This window comes from Bison bison, unplaced genomic scaffold, assembly GCF_000754665.1.
Source record: "Bison bison bison isolate TAMUID 2011002044 unplaced genomic scaffold, Bison_UMD1.0 scf7180017864484, whole genome shotgun sequence".
NCBI classification, from domain to species: domain Eukaryota; kingdom Metazoa; phylum Chordata; class Mammalia; order Artiodactyla; family Bovidae; genus Bison; species Bison bison.
Genome location: NW_011495044.1, coordinates 5,400,901 through 5,412,989, shown reverse-complemented (window position 1 = coordinate 5,412,989; position 12,089 = coordinate 5,400,901). Strand labels below are relative to the sequence as shown.

General features: G+C 42.2%; 1 protein-coding gene across 13 annotated transcripts in view; it reads left to right on the top strand.

Annotated features, from left to right (window-relative positions):
• MACF1 (microtubule-actin crosslinking factor 1) overlaps window positions 1-12,089 on the top strand; it is a 342,575-nt gene that overhangs the window by 144,040 nt on the left and 186,446 nt on the right. For all 13 annotated transcript variants that reach the window (XM_010862750.1, XM_010862748.1, XM_010862749.1 and 10 more), the window contains one exon: window positions 2,009-2,101. In XM_010862750.1, the coding sequence (XP_010861052.1) occupies window positions 2,009-2,101 (93 nt within the window). The remainder of the gene's footprint in view (window positions 1-2,008; window positions 2,102-12,089) is intronic.

Genomic DNA, 12,089 nt, shown 5'->3' with positions numbered 1-12,089 from the left:
ACAAAGATGGCAGAAGATGAGGTAGGGAGGGTAGGAGTTAGGTGTGAGGTCTCCAAGGAATGGATTGGCAGACACTGGAAGGTGGCTTGGCTAAGGAGGTATTCAGAATCCACGGGGAAAGCTGCTGGAGGTGGGGCGGGGGAACTGGACTTGGCTGATGCTGCCAGCCTGCCAGCTGTGGGCCGTGAGTGATGAGAAGACCTGCACTGAGGCAGGAAGCAGAGCCTCCTGCTCCCAGTGTACAGAAGAGGAGACAGAGATACAGGAAAGGGGAAGAACTTGCCCAGTGTCTTGGTCATTCAGGCTGCTGTATCAAAATATCGTGGCCCGGATGGCTTATAAACAGTAGAAATTCATTTCTCATAGTTCTACAGAAGTCCAAGAGGGAGGCAGATTTGGTGTCTGGTGAGGTCCTGGTTCCGAGACTGCTTTTAGCAGTGTCCTCATGTGATGGGAAGGTCAAGGGAGTTTTCTGGGTCTCTTTTATAAAGATACTAATCCCATTCCCTTAAGACCTGCTGCTGCTGCTAGGTCGCTTCAGTCGTGTCCGACTCTGTGCGACCCCATAGACAGCAGCCCACCAGGCTCCCCCGTCCCTGGGATTCTCCAGGCAAGAACACTGGAGTGGGTTGCCATTTCCTTCTCCAATGCATGAAAGTGAAAAGTCAAAGTGAAGTCGCTCAGTCGTGCCCAACTCTTCGTGACCCCATGGACTGCAGCCTACCAGGCTCCTCCGTCACCCCCAAAAGGTCCCACCTCCAGATGCCTTCGGATTGGGTGTTAGGATTTAACCTATGAATTTTGGAGGGACACCGCATTCAGTCTACAGCACCAGTCACCATAGTGTAAGGAGAAGTGAGGATGCTGCTTGAGGTCTTGAGTACATGAAGGTTTCGGTTCAGATGAAGAGACAAAGGAAGGGCAGCTTCAGGGCAGTTGTCACGGTTGTCAGGAGCTCCGTGAGGGTATGACAGAGACTCACAGGGTGGAGGTGGAAATAGGCTGCTTTTCCTAGGACACTCTGAAAGGCCCCTGTCCCAGGAAATCCCTCAGTCTCCAGCACACAGGGATGGTTGGTCACCCTGGTGGGGGAAGGACCTGTGTGTCTGTGTACATCGTGTTGCTGGAATGAGATTTTAGGAGTAAGGCAGGTGCTGTGGGAGGAGGGGAATAGGTGGGACAGGCCAGAGACCGGTGAGGGACAGGAGGCAGATCTCTCTCTCTCTCTCACAACCTTGAAAAAATAAGAAAGAGAGAAGAAAAAGGACTGGGAAGACTTAATTAAAAAGCAGCTCACAATAGCAAGTGCTTGCGAAATTGCTTTGCTGGTGGGATTGCAAAATGGTACAATCATGCTGGAAAATTGTTGGCAGTTTCTTACAAAGCTAAACGTATACCATATGACCCAGCAGTCCCACTCCTAGGAATTTACCCTAGAGAAATGAAAACATGTGCTCACACAAAAAAACTGTACATGAATATAAGAGCTTTATTCATAACTGCCCCAACATGGAAACAACCCAGATTCCTTCAGTAGAGGAGTGGATAACTATTGTGTGTAGAATACAGGTATAAGGTATACAGGTATACAGGAATACTCCTCCACAGTGGAAAGGGGCAGGCTATTGCTCCAGGCAGCAACGTGGATGGGAGTCTCACGGCCATTGTGCTGAGTGCAAAAAAGCCAGGATCTGAAGATTACATACTCTGGGACACCATTTATATGACATTCTGGGTAAAGCAACGCTGGGAACAGATCAGTGGTTGCCAGGATTTAGGGGTGAAGGCAGGATTTAACTGCACAAAGTCCCACCTTTTGGGGTTGATGCTCCTGTTTTGTTACCCTGATTATAGTGGTTGTTAACACAAATCTATACATAGTGAAAACTCAAGCTGTACACCAAAAAAAAAAAAAAAAATTAACTGCGTATGAATAATGAAAATCTATAAAAAATGAAATCAAAACAAAGTTGCAGAGCTCTCAGACCAGCTTTCGTTTCTTTTTCAGGTGAAACTAGTGAATATTCGCAACGACGACATCACAGATGGCAACCCCAAGCTGACCCTCGGCCTGATCTGGACCATTATCTTGCACTTCCAGGTAGGGTCTGTGGTCTGGGGTCCTGGTGCTCAGTTTGGACATGGCCTGGACAGAGCTAGAGATTGCTCTGCTTTCCACGGGCACACTGAGCCTTCCTCTGTATTTGTCAGTGAATGAGGGAGTGGGGCAGAGCAGGAGCTCTAAAGGAAGAGGAGCATTGGCCTGGAGGCAACGCTGTTGCAGTGTAAACCAAGAACTTCCTCATCATTTGCATCATGAAGGGGGATTTTTCACCTGTTTATGCTGTGGCTTTGGCACTGACAATCTGGTTATTAGCAGTCTGCCCAGCTGAGTCAAAACTGGCTCTCTGGGGACTCAGAATGTGAGGGATGAGGAGAGATGTTGGATTTGTTGCTCGGGAAGGGTGGAGTGAAGCCTTATAATCCTGCTTTGATGTAGCCTTTTCTTCGTCTCTAATGATCTTAAACAAGCCTGGTTAATTGTAGCACTGTCTTAGTCAGGTTGGGCTGCTGTAGTGAAACACCGCAGGCTGGGTGGTTTGCAGCAAGCATTCGCTTCTCATAGTTCTGTAGGCTGAAGTCTGAGATCAGGGTGCTAGCATGGTTGGCTCCTTGGTGAGGGCCCTCTTCCTGGTTATATCCTTAGGTGACCTTTCCTTGGGGCATGCATGCACAGAAAGAGATCTCATGTCCCTTCAACTTTTTATAAGGGCATTAATCCCATTATGGAGGCTCCACTCTCCTGACCTCATCTAAACCTAATTACCTCTTAAAAGACCGCACCTTCAGATAGCATCACATCAGGGCTGTTATGGCTTCAATATATGAGTTTCGAGGGGACACAAACATTCAGTTCATAGCAAGCACCTTGGTATATGTGCTTGTAAACACAATCTTGTAGCATCCATCACACCCAAGAACAGTGGCATCTTGGTAGTGTTCACATGGTCACACAGCCTTCCTGTTCCTCCTCCCTAAGGCAAATCCTCTTCAAGTCTAGATACTATTGGAAAGTCACAGCCCTATTTTTATAAAAAAGACTATCTTGAATCACGTTAGCTCAACTTGAAAAAACTATTTCTCAGACAACTCTCGAATACCCAACTGCTGTATGCAAGGCTAATAGATGACAGGGATCACTTCTTGAGCAGGTGGGAAAAGAAGGCTTTTATAAATACCTCACTCAAGGCGCTGCCTCCAAGGTCGGTGTGGCTGTGATGTCCCAGTTGGGGAGTCAGCGCCACCTGCTGGGTGAATGCAGAACAGCAGGTGTCCCAGAATTCCTGAGAATCTGAGAACTTCTGAGAACTCAGGGATTATAATTTCTTGGGGCTCTGGTTTGGAGCCGCTGCTGACAATCTGCAGCATAAGTAGGCTTAGGAAAGCGTGGAGGTAACATGTGTTTTTGTGGAACCACAGGGTGTCCTCAGGCATGCTTCGGATATAGGGATAACCAGGAACATGAATTTGGCAAGTGTGCCTGGCAGGGTTGGAACAAGAACTTTGTTGAGTTTTCATAGCGTTATCCCCTTGGCACTCTTATGAACAGCGGGCTGTTTTAGAGGAATCTTTTTGGTTGTTTGTATGCCACAAACCACCTTTCACTTTGAGACACCAATGCTATCCTGTAGCTGTGAGGTAAGAGGAATCTGTCTGCTGTGTCTCCCTTTCTCCTGACTGCAACTAACTCACTCACTCAACAGAAGGGAAATTCAGGGGCCAAGGAATGAAAACTGAATTGGCTAGTTAAACTTTTCCTGGGACAGAAGATATGGGGATAACGTTCCTTAACTGAATATGCCATTAAGAAAATGTTCTAGAATTCTCTCTCTTTAAAATTTTATGAAAATTTTCAAACATTTATAAATGCAGAGAAAATCGTATAGAACTACCATATACTCATCACGTAGCTCACCAGTCACTAACTCATAGGCAGCGTTACACTGTCTGTTTCCTGATCCATTCATCAGACCCTCCAGTAGGTTATTTTGAAAGGAGTCCCAGACATCATATAATTTCATCTGCAAGTGTTTCAGTATGTATCTCTGAAAGGTTCTTCATTTAAGCAAAGCACAAAATTATAGCACTGTAAAAATCAGTGATTTCTTAAAATCATTGAATATCTAAGCAGTGTTTAGATTTCCCCAATTATCTCATTTTAAAAATGGCTTGTTTGAATCCAAAGTCCACACATTGCATTAAACTTCTCTTCTCCTCTTTTTGTCCCCTTAACTGTTTGTTAAAGAAATCGGTCTTTTGTCCTTTGCAGTTTATGGAAAGATGCTGGTGGCGTCTCTGGATGTTTTCTAACAGTCTCCTCCATCCTTCTGTATTGTCTGTAAACTGGTGCTTTGGATCTAGACCTGAGGCTGAATCATACTCAGGTTCCCTTTTTTGTGCTGGGGCAGGGCAAGGATGGTGGTGTTGCACATCAGAATGCACATCAGAATGTCTGCTGCCTGTCTTTTCATCATGTTAAGCTTGATTAGTGGGTTCAGGTGTGACCAGCCTGATCATTCCTTGTAGAGGCTTTCCGGGTTATCCCTTCACCTAAAAGTTTAACAGCTACTGTTTCATTGTTTCATTAGAAGTTGCAACATGGCGGTACTCAAAATTCTGAAATTTTTTTCTAAAGCAGAACTTTACCTCATCAATTACTCTGAGAGATAGTTCCTTTAGGAAAGGGAAGATAAAAAGATAAATGCTTTTATATTGCCCTCTGTTTCACCAGTTTTCAAAATAATTCGTTGATTCTCTTCAGATTCTCCGTAAGACGGATGAAAGTTTCATTGCTGATACTCATCTTCCCTTAGCAACACTGTGACTCATGGATTTCTACCAGACTTAAATGTGCTCCAGTTAAATATAGCTGTCATTCTTCATAGTATTCAGCTCCTCCTTTGGCCAGTGAGTTTTTTCACATTGACCCTGAGTCCTTCCTCATGATCCATATAGTCTTTGATAATGTCCTCTATTTCTTGTATGAAGAGCTGTTCCAGATACTTTTTGTATATTTCCTGTTTCAGGCCCGGGATTAGCAGCTTCTCCAAGGAACTGAAATTCTTTATTGACAACAGTCTGAGTGCTTCTTGGGTTGGTCACTCTTTCTGGGTGTTTTCTGTGTACAAAACTAGCCAACATTTGTATTTGTCTTGTAAGAAAAAGTCAAGAATTTATAATGTTTCTAATTGATATTTAGAATTAGAGTTTGATTCAACCTCTTTGACTTTGTATTCTTTTTTCTCTTATGCTAAAAATCTTGATCCAAACAAAGCAATATATTACTTATTCCCTTTTCCATATACACACATGCAAATGACATGGATGCAAGTATATATAAAATCATGTATATATTATAGTGCATATACAAAATCATGTATGCATAAATTTATATATTTGAATAAAAATAGCAATGATAGTGTTATTATTAACAACACAATTACTGAAAAGTTTGTGATTTCTTTAGTGTAAATCCCCTAAGGACATAGAAATAATTTTATGTTAAAGCCATTTGAAATAACCTCTCTCTGTGTTGTTAAGCCATCAATCTGATACACAGGTCCATTTGTATTTTATATTTTTTCAGTTTTTAGCGATTGCTTTTCTCCCTTTCAATTTTATTTTGCATTATATGGATCATATACATTGTTACAATGGGAAATTTCGAAAAGTGAATGCAAGGTGTGTTCAGCGTTTCGTTTCTGCCCCCTCCATCCTGTTTCTTCTCTTTCCAGCTGTTTTAAAGCATCTTTGGTTATTTTATCAGTTGTTTATTTTAAAAAGTAGATTCTTTTTTAAAAACAACTTTACTGAGGTGGAATTTACGTACCATAAAATTGACCCATTTTCATTGTATAATTCAATGATTTTTATGAGTTGTACAGCCATCACCATAATCCAATTTGAGAACATTTTCATCATCCCACAAAGGTCCTTCCTGGCCATTTATGGTTATTCCATTCCCATCTGCAGCCTCAGGCAGCATGAATCTATCTATTCTCTGTTTCTATAGACTTGCTTATTCCAGACGTTTCGTTTAAATAGAAGAGTCTAATATGTGCTTTGTTGTGTCCCACTCCTTCGCTTAGCGCACTGCTCTCGGGTTCCTCCGCGCTGTAGCGTGTGTCAGTACCGTGTTCCTTTGTTGCAGAGGAGGGTTCTGTTCTGTGGGTTTACCATATATTTTGTTTATCTGTTCAGCGGTTGATGGCCGTTTGGGTTGTTTTCACTTTTTAGCCATTATAAATAACGTTGATACGAATATTTGTGTGGATGTATGGTTTCACTTTTTTTGGATATATACCTATGGGTGGAATTGCTGGGTTATATGAGACCCAGGTTCAATCCCTGGGTTGGGAAGATCCCCTGGAGAAGGAAATGGCAACCCACTCCAGTGCTCTTGCCTAAAAAATTCCATGGACAGAGGAGCCTGGTGGGCTACAGTCCATGGGGTCACAAAGAGTCGGACACGATTGAGTGACTTCACACTCACACTCACACATGGTAGGTTTATGTATAACTTTTTAAGAAACTGCCAGACTGTCTTCCAAAGTGGCTGCTCCATTTTACATTCCCACTAGCACAATTGTGTGGCCTCCTGTTTCTCCACATCCTTGTCATTATCATTGTCTGTCTTTTGGTGATAGCCATCACAGAGAGTGTGAACTGTATCGCCTTGTGGTTTTAGTTTTCAGGAAAATATATTTTTTAACTGAATTCCATAAACATTTACTGAGGTCCAGCTATGAGCAAGGTCTTAGGTAGAGTCTGTGGGAGATTCAAAATTAAACTAGGTACAGAATCTCTCCAGTTTGACTGCATAATTCAAAGGAGTGTACCATGAATTAACTTGATAGAGGTTTAAAGAATCAGGAAGGTATGGGAAAGGACGATGGAACACAGTCTGTACTCAATAACTGGCAGCAATTATTGGTAGTAGCCTATTATAATTATTAGTGAAACTTATAACTTTATGGACTTTTGACCTAGCCTGCTGTACTCTGCTGTTACTGATTTTACTGAAAGATATAAACAGGTTTGCCCTAGTCTGTCTGCTGACGCATACTGGCTACCTGCTTTTCTCTGTTCACTATTTCAGCATAGCTGAATTTTGTCTTCTTATGGAGAGAAGTTATGCTGCCAGAGTATTTTCCCAGATGCAACTAATTACTTTTCTTTGCTGTTCTTGAAGGCTTGGCATTTGCCTATCAATTAGCTAAGTGTTTAGAAGTGTGGGGAAAGATTCCCTGCTTACAAAGCTTTTGGTTAACTGATAAAGGACCATATAGAACCTCCATGTAGAGGTCTTGCTGTAGATAGGAAGTGATGTGTCTCTTGCTAGTTATCTATCATTGTGATTTTCTAGTCTTTAATTGTTGAGCTAACTGTTCTGTGCTAGCTGTTCTCATCAAGAGTGCGTGGTATATAAAGCCAAATAGAAACGCAGAGAAGAACTATCAAATGTTAGGGGATCAGTAAAATAGTCATTCAAAAAACTAGATCATGGCATCTTATCCCATCACTTACGGGCAAACAGATGGGGGAAAAATGGGAACAGTGACAGACTTTATTTTCTTGGGCTCCAAAATCACTGCAGACGACGACTGCAACCATGAAATTGAAAGACGCTTGCTCCTTGGAAGAAAAGCAGAGACATCGCTTTGCCAACAAAGGCCCATATAATCAAAGCTGTGGTTTTTCCAGTAGTCAGGTATGGATGTGAGAGTTGGACTATAAAGAAACCTGAACACTGAAGAATTGATGCTTTCGAACTGCGGTGCTGGAGAAGACTCTTGAGAGTCCCTTAGACAGCAAGGAGAGCAAATCAGTCAATCTTAAAGGAAATCAAGCCTGAATATTCATTGGAAGGACTGGTACTGAAGCTAAAGCGCCAATATTTTGGCCACCTGATGCAAAGAGCTAACTCATTGGAAGAGACCCTGATGCTGGGAAAGATTAAGGGCACGAGGAGAAGGGGATGACAGAGAATGAGATGGTTGGATGGCATCACTGACCCAATGAACATGAGTTTGAGCAAACTCCCGGTTATAGTGAAGGACAGGGAAGCCTGGCATACTGCAGTCCTTGGGGTTGCAAAAAGTCAGACGTGACTGAACGACAAGAAAAAATAGTCATTATAGCCAATCTCTGTTATTGGTGTTAATGAAATAGATTAATGATGGAGATACATAGGTGCTGGTTGTCATTTTGAGGGAGTATGCAATTGAAGGAGAGGCTGATTCCAGAGTAGAAATTTGCTACTGCTGATGGGACTGGTAACTTTTTAGAGATTAATGATTTCCATTTTAACACCTACTAAAAAGATACACACTAAATGGGAAATAAATGGTTGACGTTTAAAAAATTTTTAATTTGAGTTTTTAATTAATGAAAATTTTAATTACCCAGAGAAGTACAGAAAAGTATATAACAGATCTTTATGTGTATAGTCACCTTCAGAATTAAACAGATATTAATAGTTTATATTTGCTTCAGATTTTTTTCCTTTCTCTCTAAAAAAAGAACATTTCAGATACAGAAATTTTCTTGTTCCTTCATCCCCCAGGTAAATACTGTCCTGAAGTTGAAGTGTATCATTCTTGTATATGCTTTTGTACTTTTATGACAGATGAATGCCTTTTTTTTTTTTTTTAATATCAGACACATCGTATCTTCTGTATATCCTGTTTTCTGTTTTTTTTTTTTAACCATGTTTTTGGGGTCTATCCGTGTTGATAAAGGAGGACCTGATTTGCTTATTTTAACTAGTTTACATTGTCTATTATTTGAGTGAAGGCCCCTGCAGCTGTGTAACACAGCTATTATTATTTGCAGTAAATTATGTATTTGTATGAAGGAGACATTCGTTGCTGCAGTAAACATCTGTCCTTATGCATATGGGAAGGTGAGTTTTGTGGCTAGATACCTGTTGTATACTTTTTCTGTACACTTCTTGTTTTGCCAGTAACTCTCAGAAGCCCGCTGTGACTCACAGGGCTGTGTGACACCTACTGCTGTCTAATGTGGTTGGTTGTTTTCTGGATCCCTGCCCTAGGACACAAGCTTAAATATGGAGGGATTTCATCTCTTGTTTTCTTCTTTGCCTTGATTAGAGTAGGCATTCAATAAATGCTCATTAAATGAATGGATATTGTATGAAGTTGATCTTCTCAAACCTGTGGGGTAGGTAGACCAGATGGCTAGACTATGATGTCTGTTTTCTTGTGCCCATTGTTCCAAGGAGGAAGCTGAAACACAGAGATAACTGACTCTTTGAGGTTACATATGCAGATACTAATAGTAGAATTTCTTATCTCTTGGTTTTGTCCAAGCCTGTTTTACAGTACCTGTTAGGATTTATGGTTTTCCTAGAAGATAAGTTCTTGAAAAATCAGAATCTGACAAAATTAGCTTTCCAGCTTTCAAGTGTTTATTAAATACTAGTGTATGTTTAGCACTTGGAAATTTTAAAAGTCTGGGAGGTCAGGTCAAGAGTGGTCTTAGCCAGGCAGATTCAGGGTTTACATTTTTTTATTCTTTATGACACTTAGTGCTTGGCATATAGATGAGGCATTTTTTCTTATTTGTGGAATGAATGAATGAGCTCTGGAGTCTTTCATGCCCCCTGTCTCTATAGGAGACCCGTGGGCAGTAAACAGTTATCTAGTAAAAGCCATAGGAGAAGACGTGAAAAACAGCAGGACATCAGAAGCCTGCTTTCCCCGAAGGCAGCCGTGCGTGTGCTAAGAGCTCAGGTTTGATGAGAGGATGGTCCAGGGGGCCATCCTTGTGCTCAGAGATAACTTACTCGGGGCAATAGGGGAGGCAGAGGCCATGTGGAGAAAAGCAAGCACCTGAACTTTGGACCTTGGAACACAGCTATTTTCCTCAGAGCCTCATCAAGAAAAAGAGCGTATCAGGGCCCAGGCGGTGGTGGGGTGCCTCATACCTCTGAGCTTCAATAATAAATGGGGAGAACAGGGATTTACTATAGGCCAGGCATGGAGCCACGCACTTTATAGACAGCATCCCATGAACCCTCTCTTAACCCCATTAAGTGGGTGGTAGTGTCCACCTTTTACCCGTAAGGAGACTGAATCACTTAGCCAGTTACTTAGCTACTAAACCTGCCTGCTAATGCAAGAGAGGTAAGAGATGCTGGTTTGATCCCTGGGTTGGGAACATCCCCTAGAGAAGGAAATGGCAACCCACTCCAGTATTCATGCCTGGAGAACCCCATGGACAGAGGAGCCTGGCAGGCTACAGTCCATGGGGTCACAAAGAGTCGGACACGACTGAAGCGACTTACCACTACCTTGCTGAACTCTCCGCTCCTTTCCTAGACCAATTTTCCTCTGGAGTAGAAGGAAATGAAAGCCTGATTTGTCCAACGTGTTCAGAAGTTCAAGGAGGAAAAGGCTCCTAGAAGTCATCTGTTCGACTTAACCTGCAGTAGCAGTCACAGCCAGAGGCCATTTCTTGCCCCAAGTTGATCGTTTTTAGGAATTGGGTTTGCTTTTATTTCAGGAACGGAACAAGACCCAGAAGAACAAGACTATTCAGAACAAGGCCCAGTTTCCCCCTCAGTCAGTCTCTTCCATCAGGAAGCTTCCATAAGCCTCTTATCCTTCTCCATCAGAGGACAGACAGAATGAAAACCACAATCACAGAAAACTGACCATTCTGATCACATGGACCACAGCCTTGCCTAACTCAATGAAACTATGAGCAATGCCGTGTAGGGCCAACCAAGATGGACGGGTCATGGTGGAGAGTTCTGACAAAATGTGGTCCCCTGGAGAAGGGAATGGCAAATCACTTCAGTATTCTTGCCTTGAGAACCCCTGAACAGTATGAAAAGGCAAAAAGATAGGACACTGAAAGATGAACTCACCAGGGTGGTAGGTGCCCAATATGCTACTGCAGATCAGTGGAGAAATAACCAGAAGGAATGAAGAGACGGAGCCAAAGCAAAAACAACACCCAGTTGTGGATGTGACTGGTGATGGAAGCAAAGTCCGATGCTATAAAGAGCAATATTGCATAGGAACCTGGAATGTCAGGTCCATGAATCAAGGCAAATTGAAAGTAGTCAAACAGGAGATGGCAAGAGTGAACATTGACGATTTAGGAATCAGCGAACTAAAATGGACTTGAATGGGTGAATTCAACTCAGATGACCATTATATCTACTACTGTGGGCAAGAATCCCTTAGAAGAAATGAAGTAGCTATCATAGTCAACAAATGAGTCCGAAATGCAGTATTTGGATGCAATCTCAAAAACGACAGAATGATCTCTGTTTGTTTCCAAGGCAAACCATCCAATATCACAATAATCCAAGTCTATGCACCGACCAGTAATGCTGAAGAAGCTGAAGTTGAATGGTTCTATGAAGACCTACAAGACCTTCTAGAACTAACACCCAAAAAAGATGTCCTTTTCATTATAGGGGACTGGAATGCAAAAGTGGAAGTCAAGAAATACCTGGAATAACAGGCAAATTTGGCCTTGGAGTACAGAATGAGGCAGGGCAAAGGCTAATAGAGTTTTGCCAAGGGAACCCACTGGTCATAGCAAATACCCTCTTCTAATAACACAAGAGAAGACTCTACACATGGACATCACCAGATGGTCAATACCAAAATCAGACTGATTATGTTCTTTGCAGCCAAAGATGGAGAAGCTCTATACAGTCAGCAAAAACACAACTGGGAGCTGACTGTGGCTCAGATCATGAACTCCTTATTGCCAAATTCAGACTTAAGTTGCAGAAAGTAGGGAAAACTACTAGACCATTCAGGTGTGACCTAAATCATATCCCTTACCATTATACAGTGAGAGTGACAAATAGATTCAAGGGATTAGATCTGATAGAGTGCCTGAAGAACTGTGGATGGAGGTTCGTGACACTGTACAGGAGACAGGGATCAAGACCATCCCCAAGAAAAAGAAATGTAAAAAGGTAAAATGGTTGTCTGAGGAGGCCTTACAAATGGCTGTGAAAAGAAGAGAAGTGTTTTTTTTTT